Source organism: Oncorhynchus keta, chromosome 17 (genome assembly GCF_023373465.1).
Source record: "Oncorhynchus keta strain PuntledgeMale-10-30-2019 chromosome 17, Oket_V2, whole genome shotgun sequence".
Lineage (NCBI taxonomy): Eukaryota > Metazoa > Chordata > Actinopteri > Salmoniformes > Salmonidae > Oncorhynchus > Oncorhynchus keta.
In genome coordinates this window covers 7,355,993-7,369,349 of record NC_068437.1, presented here as the reverse complement: position 1 = coordinate 7,369,349, position 13,357 = coordinate 7,355,993, and the positions used below count along the sequence as shown (strand labels likewise).

The 13,357-nt window shown below is 41.8% G+C and overlaps 2 protein-coding genes across 2 annotated transcripts in view; both read right to left on the bottom strand.

The window, feature by feature from the left end:
- sin3aa (SIN3 transcription regulator family member Aa) overlaps window positions 1-886 on the bottom strand; it is a 33,262-nt gene extending 32,376 nt beyond the window's left edge. The window contains exon 1 of the mRNA XM_035790474.2: window positions 806-886. The gene's annotated coding sequence lies outside the window, so the exon portion shown is untranslated. The remainder of the gene's footprint in view (window positions 1-805) is intronic.
- Window positions 887-2,961: 2,075 nt separating this feature from the next.
- ptpn9a (protein tyrosine phosphatase non-receptor type 9a) overlaps window positions 2,962-13,357 on the bottom strand; it is a 41,593-nt gene continuing 31,197 nt past the window's right edge. Inside the window, exons 7-13 of the mRNA XM_035790472.2 lie at window positions 11,911-12,227; window positions 11,420-11,507; window positions 9,807-9,876; window positions 7,891-7,969; window positions 7,546-7,696; window positions 7,076-7,283; window positions 2,962-6,703 (exon numbers count right to left, since the gene is read on the bottom strand). Of these exons, the coding sequence (XP_035646365.1) occupies window positions 6,513-6,703; window positions 7,076-7,283; window positions 7,546-7,696; window positions 7,891-7,969; window positions 9,807-9,876; window positions 11,420-11,507; window positions 11,911-12,227 (1,104 nt within the window). The 3' untranslated portion in view covers window positions 2,962-6,512. The remainder of the gene's footprint in view (window positions 6,704-7,075; window positions 7,284-7,545; window positions 7,697-7,890; window positions 7,970-9,806; window positions 9,877-11,419; window positions 11,508-11,910; window positions 12,228-13,357) is intronic.

Here is a 13,357-nt window from a genome sequence, read left to right as displayed (position 1 = left end):
GATTGTAACTGGAGCGTCACAATAGCCCTGCAAAATCCAAAATGCTAGCTGGTTCGATATGCCCCTCTTACTTTTTCTACCGAAAATTAACGGGAACGATTGAAATGCTGCGTTCTAAAGCAATACGGGAAACATAGCAAATTATATTATTTCCTCAGTTGCAGCAGCTTTGTTGTGCGTAGATTTGGCACTCGCAACGAGGACAATGGTTGAAACCTGATATACAAGACAACAATTTAGATGATTTCGTTTGAAACATGCAAGTCAGTTGCCCTCCACATTCAATACCAAAGTCAAATAGGAACTATGAAACATTTTGTAAGCGTCATTACAATTGAAGTTACAGGCAATTCCGTGTCAAAAGCAGTTGTAAATGTCTTAGTTTGACCGTCTTGATTAAATTCTGTTTACTTTGATACTCGGAGTAAAATGTCCTATTCACCACAATAACTCCCTCCCCCTGCCGATCCATTTGCAAACTGTAGCCTATACATCGAGGTCTGCAAGATACTACATAGTATTTTTTTTTTTACTTCTCTGGAAGTGTAAACAATTTATATATAACCCCATTTACAGTTAATTCGTGTTCATTCGGCAGCAGAAACGCATACTAGGGGGACATTTGGCTTGCAATCATGTCCTTATTTTGGCCGTTCCTTTGGCATTATCGCGTAAACACCAATACATTTGCAAGAACAAGATTCATAGCCTATATGCCCTTAACCTTCCCAATCTTTATGAACGTCATATGGTTCGAAATATGAAGACAGAAACATTTATGTTTGCTTTACCAGCTGTTACATACCTAGGAAAAATGGTCTTCTCACTCCGGATTCGTGTTTGTAACAAAATAGTTGGAAACGCCCCCCCTCTTGCATTGGCGTACACTTCTTCCTACGTCACTTGAGTTTAAATATTACCCGCCAAACTGTTACCTATAGGCCTACTTTTTTTGCTGGTCTAGTCTAAGAAATGTAATAGTTTTAAACAAATAATGATTTGGTATGAACTTTGATTCATATATATATATATTTTTTAAATTGTAGGTATGTTCTTGTCAGTAGATTCTATCCAGATGTATAAGCTATGGCAGAAGACTCACCTGGTGAGTAAACAGCAAATGAGGAAGACCTTGATGGTTGAAATGTTACCAATCTTTATTAAATAGCCTTTGGGAGCAACTAATGTGGGCAGAATTTTTTTGTAATGCATCTTATACCATAGAATTAAAAATGGTACATAATGTAATAATATCTATTCTCGATTAGGCTACCTTCACTTTCAGTTGGATGTCACCAGGTTTCCTCCAAATTAAGAGCATCTCGATTCAAGCAAGCCTAAATTATAACCATGGAGTCAAGACATGAGGCATGACACTTAAAAAAGAAAAGCCTCTGCTACTTTTAACTTCTATGATATCTTAAATGCATGCAGACTGAGAAGTGACACTTGGCCATAGGCTACTGCTGTGTTGGAGCAAAAAACAAAACCTGTGAGTTGAGTCTGTGCAGTAAATGCAATTGTATTCACATTTGTCCAACAATACTAAGAAATTTGAAGTAAGATGTAAGGATAGTATGAAGGCTCATTAGGGGCGACAACTTCCCGTGGTGATAATATTAGGGCATCCTATCATTGATGTCCAAACCACTACTACTGGACACAAACTAAAAAAAAAAAAAAGGTAAACCGCAGATAACCGTTACTTGCTCTTACTAAAACTTTGCGTTATCACAGGGGAGATGGAATACTAAAGTTGGAGTTGAAAAGATCTTTGCTCCCCCTTCTGGAATTTATGGAGCTTTTGGCCACCTCACCTATGATTAGTCTAGACAAACCAGATTCAAATATGACAAAAGCACACAATCAATTGGGAATCACCATTTTTCATTTAATATGCTGAATACACTGTTTTGGTCTTCCTTTGAAAGGTTATTGGACATATCCCAATCTCCTTTGATTGGAAAACATAATACTTGGCGAAACAGAAATTGGATAATAAGACAGAACCATTTCAAATGCACATGTGTAGACAAATGTTGGCTTTTCATACAGCATAGTTTGAGTCAGTTGTCCTCAATCATACTAATAACAAGTAATGTTACAACTGAGAATATAATTTAAAGTAGATACTTTTAAAGTCTGAATACTTGTAAGAAAAAGTTGAATACAATAGAAAAATAATATTGGTCACACTTTGTGTCCGTCATTGAAAGTAATAATTCTAAAATAATTAAGAGTGCACGAGGATGGCGGATTTAAATGAGGCTCCCACTTCAAGCAAATTCAATATGAATTCAGTTGCAAAGAACACATTATTTCATCCAACTATAAGATGCCATGTAATGATGCACAGGCACTGTACAGCAATGGGAACGGTAATATTCTACATGTAATCATGACAAGATGTCAGGTTCAGATGGATTATATTCGGAAACTATTCAGACCCCTTCACTTTTTCCACATTGTTACGTTACAGCCTTATTCTAAATTTGATTAAATCACCCCCCTCCCCAAAATCTAAAACACAATACACCAGTGACAAAGCAAAAACAGGTTTAGCCATTTTTGCAAATTTATAAAAAAGTGAAATATCACATTTACTTAAGTATTCAGACCCTTTACTAAATACTTTGTTGAAGCATCATTGGCAGCGATTACAGCAGAGTCTTCTTGTGTATGACACACCTGTATTTGGGGAGTTTCTCCCATTATTTTCTGAAGATCCTCTCAAGCTCTGTCAGGTTGGATGGGGAGTGTCGCTGCACAGCTATTTCCAGGTCTCTCCAGAGATGTTCGATCGGGTCAAGTCCTGGCTCTTGCCGGGCCACTCAAGGACATTCAGTGTCCAGAAGCCACTCCTTTATTGTCTTGGGGTCGTTGTCCTGTTGAAAGGTAAATCTGAACCTGCTCCAGAGCATTTGGGACCTCAGACTGGGGCCCCAAACACTCTGGAGCAGGTTTTCATCAAGTATCTTCTGTACTTTGTTCCATTAATCTTTCCCTTGATCCTGACTTGTCTCCTTTTACTGAGGAGTGGCCTCCATCTGCCCACTACCATAAAGGCCTGCTTGGTAGAGTTCTGCAGAGATGGGAGAAGCTTCCATCTCCACAGAAGAACACTGGAGCTCTGTCAGAGTGACCATAAGGTTCTTGGTCACCTCCCTGACCAAGGCCCTTCTTCCTGGATTGCTCAGTTTGGCTAGGCAGCCAGCTCTAGGAAGAGTCTTCGTGGTTCCAAACTTCAATTTAAGAATGATGAGGCCTCTCTGTTCTTGGGGAACTTCAATGCTGCAGAAATGTTTTGGTACCCTTTCCCTAGATCTGTGCCTTGACACAATCCTGTCTAGAGCTCTATGGACAATTCCTTTGACCTCAAGGCTTGGTTTTTGCTCTGACATTTACTGTAAACTTTATACAAGTGTGTGCCTTACCAAATCATGTCCAACCCAGTTGTAGAAACATCAAGGATAATCAATGGAAATAGGATGCACCTGAGCTAATTTAAGACTCATAGCAAAGGGTCTGAATACTTATGTAAATAAGGTATTTAACATTTTTTGGGGGTAAAAATGGTCTAAAATCCTGTTGTTGCTTTGCCATAATGGGGTAGTGTGTAGATTGAGGATTTAATTTTGTTTTTATACATTTCAGAAAAGCTAACAAAATGTGGAAAAAGTAAAGGGGTCTGAATACTTTGAAGGTCAAATGTCCAATCAACAGTAATCAAGTTATATTGTACCTACAGTGGCTTCAGAGAGTTCACACCCCTTTACTTTTTCCACATTTTGTTGTTACAGCCTAAAAAAAAATTGATTAAATTAAGATTTGTGTCACTGATCTACACCCAAATGTCAAAGTGGAATTTTGGTTGTGGAAACATTGAAATGTCTTGAGTCAATAAGTATTTAACCCCTTTGTTGTGGCAAGCCTAAATAAATTCAGGAGTAAAATGTGCTACAAATCACAAGTTGCATGGAATCATTCAGTGTTCAATAATAGTGGTTAACATCAGTTTTGAATGAGTACCCCATCTTTGTACCCCACACATACAGATAATACATTGTAAGGTCCTTCAATTGAGTAGTGAATTTCAAGCACAGATTCAACCACAAAGACCAGGCAGCTCTTTCAATGCTTTGCAAAGGGCACTGATTGGTAGATGTGTAAAAATATAAAAAGCAGACACTGATTATCCTTCTGAGCATGGTGAAGTTAACTAGGCTTTGGACGGTGTATCAATACACCCAGTCATTACAAAGATAAAGGCGTCCTTCCTAATTCAATTGCTGGAGAGGAAGGACAATGCTCAGGGATTTGACCATGAGGCCAAAGGTGGTTTTAAAACAGTTAGAATTTAATGGTTGTAATATGAGAATGGAACATTGTAGTTACTCCACAATGAAGACACATTTCAGTTGTACAACTGACTAGGTATCCCCCTTTCCCAATACTAACCTAATGACAGAGTGAAAAGGAAGCCCGTACAGGATATGCAAATTCCAAAACATGCACCTTGTTTGCAACAAGGCACTTAAAGTAATGTGGCAAAGAAATTAACTTTTTCCCTGAATACAAAACTTTGTGTTTAGGGCAAATCCAACATCAATGAGTACCACTTCATATTTAAGCATGGTGGTGGCTGCATCATGTTATGGGTATGCTTGTCATTGGAAAGGACTAGGGAGTTTAAGCTAAAAAGAAACAGAATACAGCTATTTGTAAGTCGCTCTGGATAAGAGCGTCTGCTAAATGACTTAAATGTAAATGTAATCTATAAGCAAATAAAATAAAAATCCTAGAGAAAAACCTGGTTCACTCTGCTTTTCAACAGACACTGGTAGACAAATTCACCTTTCAGCAAGACAATTACCTAAAACATAAGGCCAAATCTACACTGGAGTTGCTTACCAAGATTGTAAATTCCAGGTGTGCAAAGCTCTTAAACTTACCCAAGAAAACATAAAGCTGTAATCACCGCTAAATATGATTCTACAAAGTATTGACTCAGGGGTGTGAATACTTATGTAAATTCGATTTCTGTATTTAATTTTCAATAAATGTAATAAAAAAAACATGGTTTTCACTTTGTCATTATGAGGTATTGTGTGTAGATGGGTGAGAAAAAAATATATTTAATTCAGGCTGTAACAAAATGTGGAATAAGTAAATAAGTGTGAATACTTTCTGAAGGCACTGTATATCACACGTATACAATCTCCTATAACTGTGATTTCACCTTAAATGCACTTTACCAACACAAGAACTGTAATCTCTAAAAGCACAAAGTGCTTCAACATGGCTGTGTATAAAAGTCTATTGCACTTTACTGAGGTGAGGTCTAGGACTGGTGTCTTAAAGCGGAAGCAGGGTTATGGCCTTCCTACACCAGGTCCATCGCAGCATAGGCGGCTCAATAGACGTACATGAAACAACTGAAGCATACGGAACAACTACTGAGTGAAAGCAGCGGCGACCAAACATTTAATGTCACGATCACTACAAGATTTTCACAAGGAACGTTTGAACAGCCAATGTGAATGACTTACAATAACAGAGTGAAGGCAGATGGTTCATGTGTTGTCAGGAGGCCAGCTCTTAATTATTAGATCTGCAGGAAATGCATTGAGATACAAACTTTATCAGCTGCTCACAAAAACATTAATGTGTTTAGTATTACTTAAAGTTGAACTTAAGGTCACCTATGCATTTTAACTCTCAATGGTTGAGGCTTAGATTGCGGGTAGGGTAAGATGAGAAGTCCACATGCATCTCAGGGGCAACTTCTACATATAGCCATTCAATTCAATGGCCATGGGGAAGTTGGTGGAGAAGGGGGTCGTCCTAGGAGGGGTTCAATGCTTGTATGCCAAGTATAGTTGTATCGCTAAGGTCACAACGACAATACCAAGAGGCAAAAGACCATTGAAAAAAAGAAAAAACTATTCTTATTATTACTTTCTTATCCAATACCATTCTTCTCTGCTTTCACAGGTAGAGGATGGAGAGAGGGAGAGAGCAAGAGAAAAGGCCTTCTCAAAGACCACTGAACTGGTCACATGTGGTAGGTTCTTAAAAAAAAGGAAGTTGAACGCAAAGTTCATGTCATCGGTTACTGCTAAGTATCTGGATCACACAAGACACCAAAGCGAACGACAGACTCGCATAGACACAGATAACGGCCACATAATGATTCAAAATCTTCCTCAGAAGACACAAAACTGACAACATTTGTTGCCAGGTTGCTGTGTCTTGTATGTTATGTCTTATGTCTTACTATCTAACATTTTTCTGCTCTGTCAGAAGTGGCAGAGTCAGAAGGAGGAATGAGTTGGTCTTAAAGGCCTCTTAAAAAGGGAAGAAGTGATGGCATTTGCTAGAAGTGGGCATGCTGATTGGCTACAAAGTGTCCCCTGGATTCACAGATTGGCTGCGAGAAGGGTCACTGATAGGCTACGACAACACCCAGGGCATCAGATTGGCCGTGAGAACTATGAGGCGACCCCCAGGCATCACTGATTGGCTGAGAGCAGGCCCTGTCTCTGAGCGTGCTCCAGGATGGCGTTGTGGCAGAAGTAGTACTGGTCTGGGGTCTGGATGGTGAAGGCCCTCTGCGTTCTCATCCGCCGCACCGTCTGACACACGTTAAGCGTCCCCACATCCTGCAGCTGGGACAGACAGATGTCCAGGGCACAGAAGGTACCTGGGGAGAGGAGAGGGAAGGCGGGAGACATTATTATCAACAAATGTGTTGTGGGGAAAATACAGGAACAACATTAGTTCACTATGGCCCTCCATACATTATAGCCAAGGTGAACAGGTGCCTTAGAAATAGAATCCCTATTAGAGAAATTGAGGTGACACCTATGACTGTCCATAGAGATTCTATGTCATTCTGTGCTTTACACCGATCTTACCACAGGGCTTATTTTTGGCAGGAAAGAAGATAAGTTCGATATAAGCCTGTATGAACCTTTATGATATCATGTTTGTCTTTATTTGGGACTCAAGGACTAGAATGAGTCTGACACGCATAGACTAAAAGAGTGGTCGTCAATGAGCATGAATAATTCACCTGTTCTGCCGATGCCAGCACTGCAGTGAACCACCATGGGGGGTCCCAAGGGGTGGCCCCTCCACTGGGGCCCCATGGTCTTCACTGACCGCCTCTGCTGCCTCTTGACAGCCCCCAGAAAGTCAATGAGCGTCACGGCCGAGGTGGGGACGCCATAGTCGGGCCAGCTCAGGTACTGGAAGTGGGTCACCTGCCTCTGCTCACAATTCTGAAAACACACACACACACACACACGAGATGTAGCTTCAAAAACGGGTGAACAACCACCAATGTTTTGCAATTGTCAAAACTCGATAGAAGTTTTGATATTACCCAACAGTCTAAGAAGAGATGGTAGTGTGTGCTATAGCTAGATAATCTCAGATTTTTGTCCTTGGAAAAACAAAAACAAATTAATCAATGGGAAGGCATGCCTTCTCCTTGGGTAAAGGGAGCAGAGGTCACTTGAGACCTGTAGCTTGCTACTGTACCTCCATGTTGTGCAGCTCCAGGGTGGTCTGGTTGTAGTGGGAGTGATTGTCCACCCTCTGGTTGACCACAGCCATGTGACCATACACCTCCTGGCCGCCTTCCTCCAGAGGCCAGTACTGACCACACTTCTTCCGACCTCCCTCGTCCGCTCTGCAATACACAGATCGATTATCTCCTTGAGGGTATTGACGATCTTTCTAGAACCTCTAGGAAGTACCCCATTGTAACATACAGTATTTGGGTCTGGTTCACAACAGTCATTTCCAAATGTCAATGACTCATTTAACAACAATTCTCTACATCATGCCCAATGGGTAAAACAAATATGCAAGAAGACAAACTACCTTGTTGTCATGACAATGACTAGCACGTTTTGCTCCCAGACCATCCTCCAGAAATCCCCATAGGTTTTTTCCAGTGGTCCTATGGACAGCAGAGGGTAGAATGAAGAGAATGAACTACTTTTAATAAAGACATCATAAAGCAGGGGTGTCAAGCATACGGCCTGTGTATGTTTGACACTGTGTCCAGTTGATTAGATACATCGATCTAGTACCAGGTTGGACCCCCTTTGCCTCCAGAACAGCTTAAATTCTTAGGGGGGTAGAAACGTTGCGCAATTGGCACGAAGGGACCAAATATGTGCCAGGACAACATTCCCCACATCATTGCAACACCAGCCTATACCGTGACACCGGGGCAGGATGGGGCTATGGACTCATGCTGCTTATGCCAATTCCTGAACTCAATATACTTTAAAAAGGACAAAAAAACAAATGGAAACTGTGTAGAAATGATAATGACATGCATTTATACTGTTTCTTGACTGTCCCGCTCACAAGTAATCACCCCAAAAAATAAGCTTATGGCAGCGTTTGGAACTGCTGATCAAGAACGCAGAGTTCATCTCAGCCTATGCTGCCCTTCAGTCCCTTGACTTTTTGGCCCTGATGGAGACATGGAACACCGCTGCTCTTTTTTCATCTCTCTCATAGTCCGAGAGCATCTGGACATCGCGGTTATGGCACAGGGCTACTCATTTCTCCTAAGTGGAGATTCTCCTTCCTCCCTCCCCGGCAACTTCAACCTTCCGACGTCTGCCTTCAATTACTTTCTTTCAAACTCACTCTTTCCCCTCCTTTTGACCTCACTCTTTCCCAGTCCCCTCCCACTCACAAGGCAAGCAATATGCTTGACTAGAGGCTGTTCACCTACTCATCTCAGTGCAACCCCCTTCCAGGTCTCTGATCAAACTACCTTGTTTCCTTTTCTGTCTCCCTCTCCTCCAAACCTAGCCACTCAAACCCCTGCAGCTTATCCAGAACACTGCAGCCCGCCTGGTGTTTAACCTTCCCAAGTTCTCCCATGCCACCCGCTCTTCCGCACACGCCACTGGCTTCCATTTGAAGCTTGCACTACAACAAAACCATGGTACTTGCCTACGGAGCTGCAAGAGGAACTGCCCCTCCCTACCTTCAAGCTATGCTCAAATCCTACACCCCAACCCGACCACTCCCTTCTGCCACCTCTGGTCTCTTCCACACCTACTGGAGGGCAGCTTGTGCTCAGCCCAATCCAAGCTCTTCTCTGTCCTGGCACAATGATGGCAACAGAATCCCTGCCCATCTTCCTAAAACCCTACCTCTTCTTAAATAATCCCACAGCACACCAACCCCCCTTTGTGAACTAACACTTCACCCCCCCCACCCACTAGCTCAGACTTTGCTGATAGCTACTTTGAGGGAAAATGTACTTTGACTGATATGTGGTTGCCCCACCAAGCTAACTAAGTCGCTCTGGATAAGAGCGTCTGCTATATTACAAAAATGTTAATGTAAATCTATGGAGTCTGAAAAGTAAAGAAACTAGGATAGAGGACAAGCTTTTGCAAATTTAGACAGTGAGGAAATAACTAATTTCAACATCCATACCACATCCAACAAGAGAGAAAATAAAAGTACATTTTAAATCACATTTTTGACTGCACTGGGCATTTAAAATGAGTCTTTATGTATCACATTTTCAACTGACGCAATTATTTTGTCAATCATCAGGGGGCTATAAATGCTTATGACAAGACTTACAACGCATCCACCACATCAATGCATTTTACCTGCCAACTTTAGGGTTACCAAAATACCAATAGTTTGAGAACCAAAGGAACCTCTTACAAATGAATAAATATCCCATGAAAAAATGTATTCGTGCAAAAGTATCTGATGGTGAAACTAGCAGGTATCATAGGCTGACGACTTTGTACCTTGAGTACCGATGTACGCATTCTTCTGTTTGTAGCCATCCATGAAGCTGGCATTGATGTAATCTGATCTCTGTGGGAAAAAACATGACTTTGTCACAGCGAATGATAGAATAGGGTTCTTGGTAACATCAGAGCTGTAAAGTAGCAATTCAGATACCATTATACAAACATATGAAAATATAGCTCAGTTATTTGTGTGTCTTAATAGCATATTCAAGATTAATCAATCATTTAAATTAATATTTTTCAAGTTCTGGGAACCACATGTAAACAGTAGGCATAGGTGCGTTTACAAAGACAGACATACTTACTTACAGCAAAAGTCTTCTAATGCACATTGAGCTTGATGAAAGGCAATGCCTTCAGAAAGTATTCCTAGCCTTTGACTAATTCCACATTTTGTTGCGTTACAGCATCAATTCAAAATTGATTAAAAAAATGTTCTCTTCTCACCCACCTACACACAACACCCCATAATGACAAAGTGAAAACATGTTTAGACATTTTTGCATTTATTGAAAATGAAATACAGAAATATCTCAAATTTACACAAGTATTCACACCCCCTTGCTATGACACTCCATTTCCCTTCGATCATCCTGGAGCTAGCGCAACATGATTGAAGTCCACCCTGTGGCAAATTCTATTGTTTGGACATGATTTATACATTGAACACCTTCCTAATATTGAGTTGCACCCCCTTGTTTCCTCAGAACAGCCTCAATGCTTCGGGCATGGACTCTATAAGGTGTCGAAAGCAGTCCACAGGGATGCTGGCCCATGTTGACTCCAATGCATCCCACAGTTGTGTCAAGTTGGCTGGATATCCTTTGGGTGGTGGACCTTTGTTACACACACAAAACTGTTGAGCGTGAAAAGACATGTACTGGCTTAAGCAGGGGGACACGTCTGGCACTACAGGATTTGAGTCCCTGGCGGCGTAGTGTGTTACTGATGGTAGGCTTTGTTACTTTGGTCCCAGCTCTCTGCAGGTCATTCACTAGGTCCCCCCGTGTGGTTCTGGGATTTTTGCGATCATTTTGACCCCACGGGGTGAGATCTTGCGTGGAGCTCCAGATCGAGGGAGATTATCAATGGTCTTGTATGTCTTCCATTTCCTAATAATTGCTCCCACAGTTGATTTCTTCAAACCAAGCTGCCTACCTATTGCAGATTCAGTCTTCCCAGCCTGGATTTTTTTTCTCATTTTGTCTGTCATAGTTGAAGTGTACCTATGATGAAAATTACAGGCCTCTCTTTTTAATTGGGAGAACTTGCACAATTGGTGGCTGACTAAATACTTTTTTCCCCCTTGTATGTAAACGAGATATCTGTATTTCATTTTCAATAAATGTGCAAACATTTCAAAAAATATATTTTCACTTAGTCATTATGGGGTATTGTGTGTAGATGGATAATTTTTTTATTTAATATATTTTGAATTCAGGCTGTAACAAAATGTGGAATAAGTCAAGGGGTATGATGAATACTTAGTGAAGGCACTATATGCACGATGCACAGGTGGTTCCTAGAAAGTGTTACTGATATCTCTTGTATTATGATTCTGTAAACTTTAACTACATTTAACGTCATTTAACTTGAGAAGTACACACCTCGTTTCTTCTGGTTTTCAGGTGAACTCTTGTTTGGTCAAGACACAGGACATCCCCATAGCGATTCCTCTCCTGGTTGTATGCAGTACTGGAGAGATTGACACAAAAATCAACCTATGGTGATTTATGAATATCATAAAAAAATACATCAAGTTCCTACTGGTGCAAAGTTTTGCCACCCAGTTTGACACTTTACTTCTTTCCTTGGAAGTTTAATTGATAAACCTACAGTCTCCTCTCATTTGTAACCCAGTGAGGGTTCAGGGGCCTCAAAGAATCAGAGTAGGAGTGCTGCTATATGATCAGTTTTGCCTCAGATAATAAAGAATACAATTACACGGACAGGAGATTTATCCTAGATCAGCTCCTACTCAGACGCTTTGTGAATATTGGCCCGGAACTCTAGGCTTCTCCCCGTCCAGCTCAAAACCCTGGAAATGTAGACTGACCCAAAGCTAAACCTTTATAAGTGCTTCTATCCATCTACTCACAGGGCACAATGGAATGTCCCAGGTGGTTGCTCCTTGCGGATTTCCTCATACTCCAGGTGGATGCCTGAGCGCTGGAGCCTGCCCAGGTGGGCCATGAACTCAGGCAGTCGCATGGCCTCAGGCCCAGGGTTGTGGACCGACGAGTCCTCCAGGGGGATGCCAACCAGCTCATCCACAGGGTCCACACGACCGTTCTGCCCAGCCAGAAGCTGCTGGTTCCAGCCGTGGGCATCCAGGGGCAGCAGCCCCCCCAGGTGCTCAGGGAGACAGTCCCGTGGGAGGTGCTGGCAGAGGTCAGACATTCTGACCATCTGGACCTGGGAGAGGAGAGGGGATGTAGGAAAGAGTGAGGGCTTCACCTACCACAGTCAAATAACTTCCTTGCTCTGTTTCAAAACACACTCCAGTCATTGGATTCTGTACAATAGAGGATTAGGTTGATTTCATTCCCATTCAATGCATCATGGGACAAGACATCAGATTGAAAATGTGACTCGATTAAAAAATAAAAATAAAAGAGTAAATCGATAAATAAAACCAGGGTTTCAAAAACTAATTTCTGGGGCCTCCCCTGGGTGCACATTTTGTTTCCTTCCCTAGCACTACACAGCTGATTCAAATAATCAAAGCGTGAGGAGTCGATTATTTGAATCAGCCGTGTTATCAGCCGGGCGGGGGGCAGGACTGAGTTTGTGCTTTTAATTTATGCTCCCATGACCCGTTCAATAAATGGATTCCAGTTCTGATGTTGCATATTAAGGCCGTTCTACAAATGTCATCAATGAAAAATGTGATTTGTGGTGATAACACCAAGCACCCAATCTCATGACCTCCTCCAGTTCATCAAAAGATGCAGGTTAAAGTTAAAACGAGATCAATGACTAACTCAAGTTGTCTTTCTGGTTCTGGTGAGGCAAATCAAATCACTCTTCTACTGCCTTTCTTAACTAATCTGCTTTAAGAGATACAGTACATGCTGTATCTATAAGAGGCACGCAAAAGATTTGTCATACCGTTTAGTGAAATGGCACTGTTTTCCAAATAGAGGGCACTACTTTTGACGAGGGTCCATTGGGCTCTGATCAAAAGTAGTGCACTATATAGGGCGTAGGGTGCCATTTTGGACGCTGCAGTGGTGATTCCTGATACCAAACATTGGCATTCCCTGAGGGGAGTGACTTCCTGTGTAGAGGTCACAGTGGAGACACCTTGCATCCATCAATCATGACAGCTGAGGAAGTGCCTTGTGTACCAATTACATTCAGGGGTGGACAGCGGGTTCACCTTCCACCGTCAGGTTTTATACACTGGAAGGGATCTTAACGATCATCCCAGGTCCCAGGAGTGTTTATCTGCTCCTTACTAGGAGATGTTCCTAAACTATGGCAGTGAGTGGAAGGGGTTACTGGTGTAATGTCTTGAGACACAGGGGCCATGCTTCGCTCTA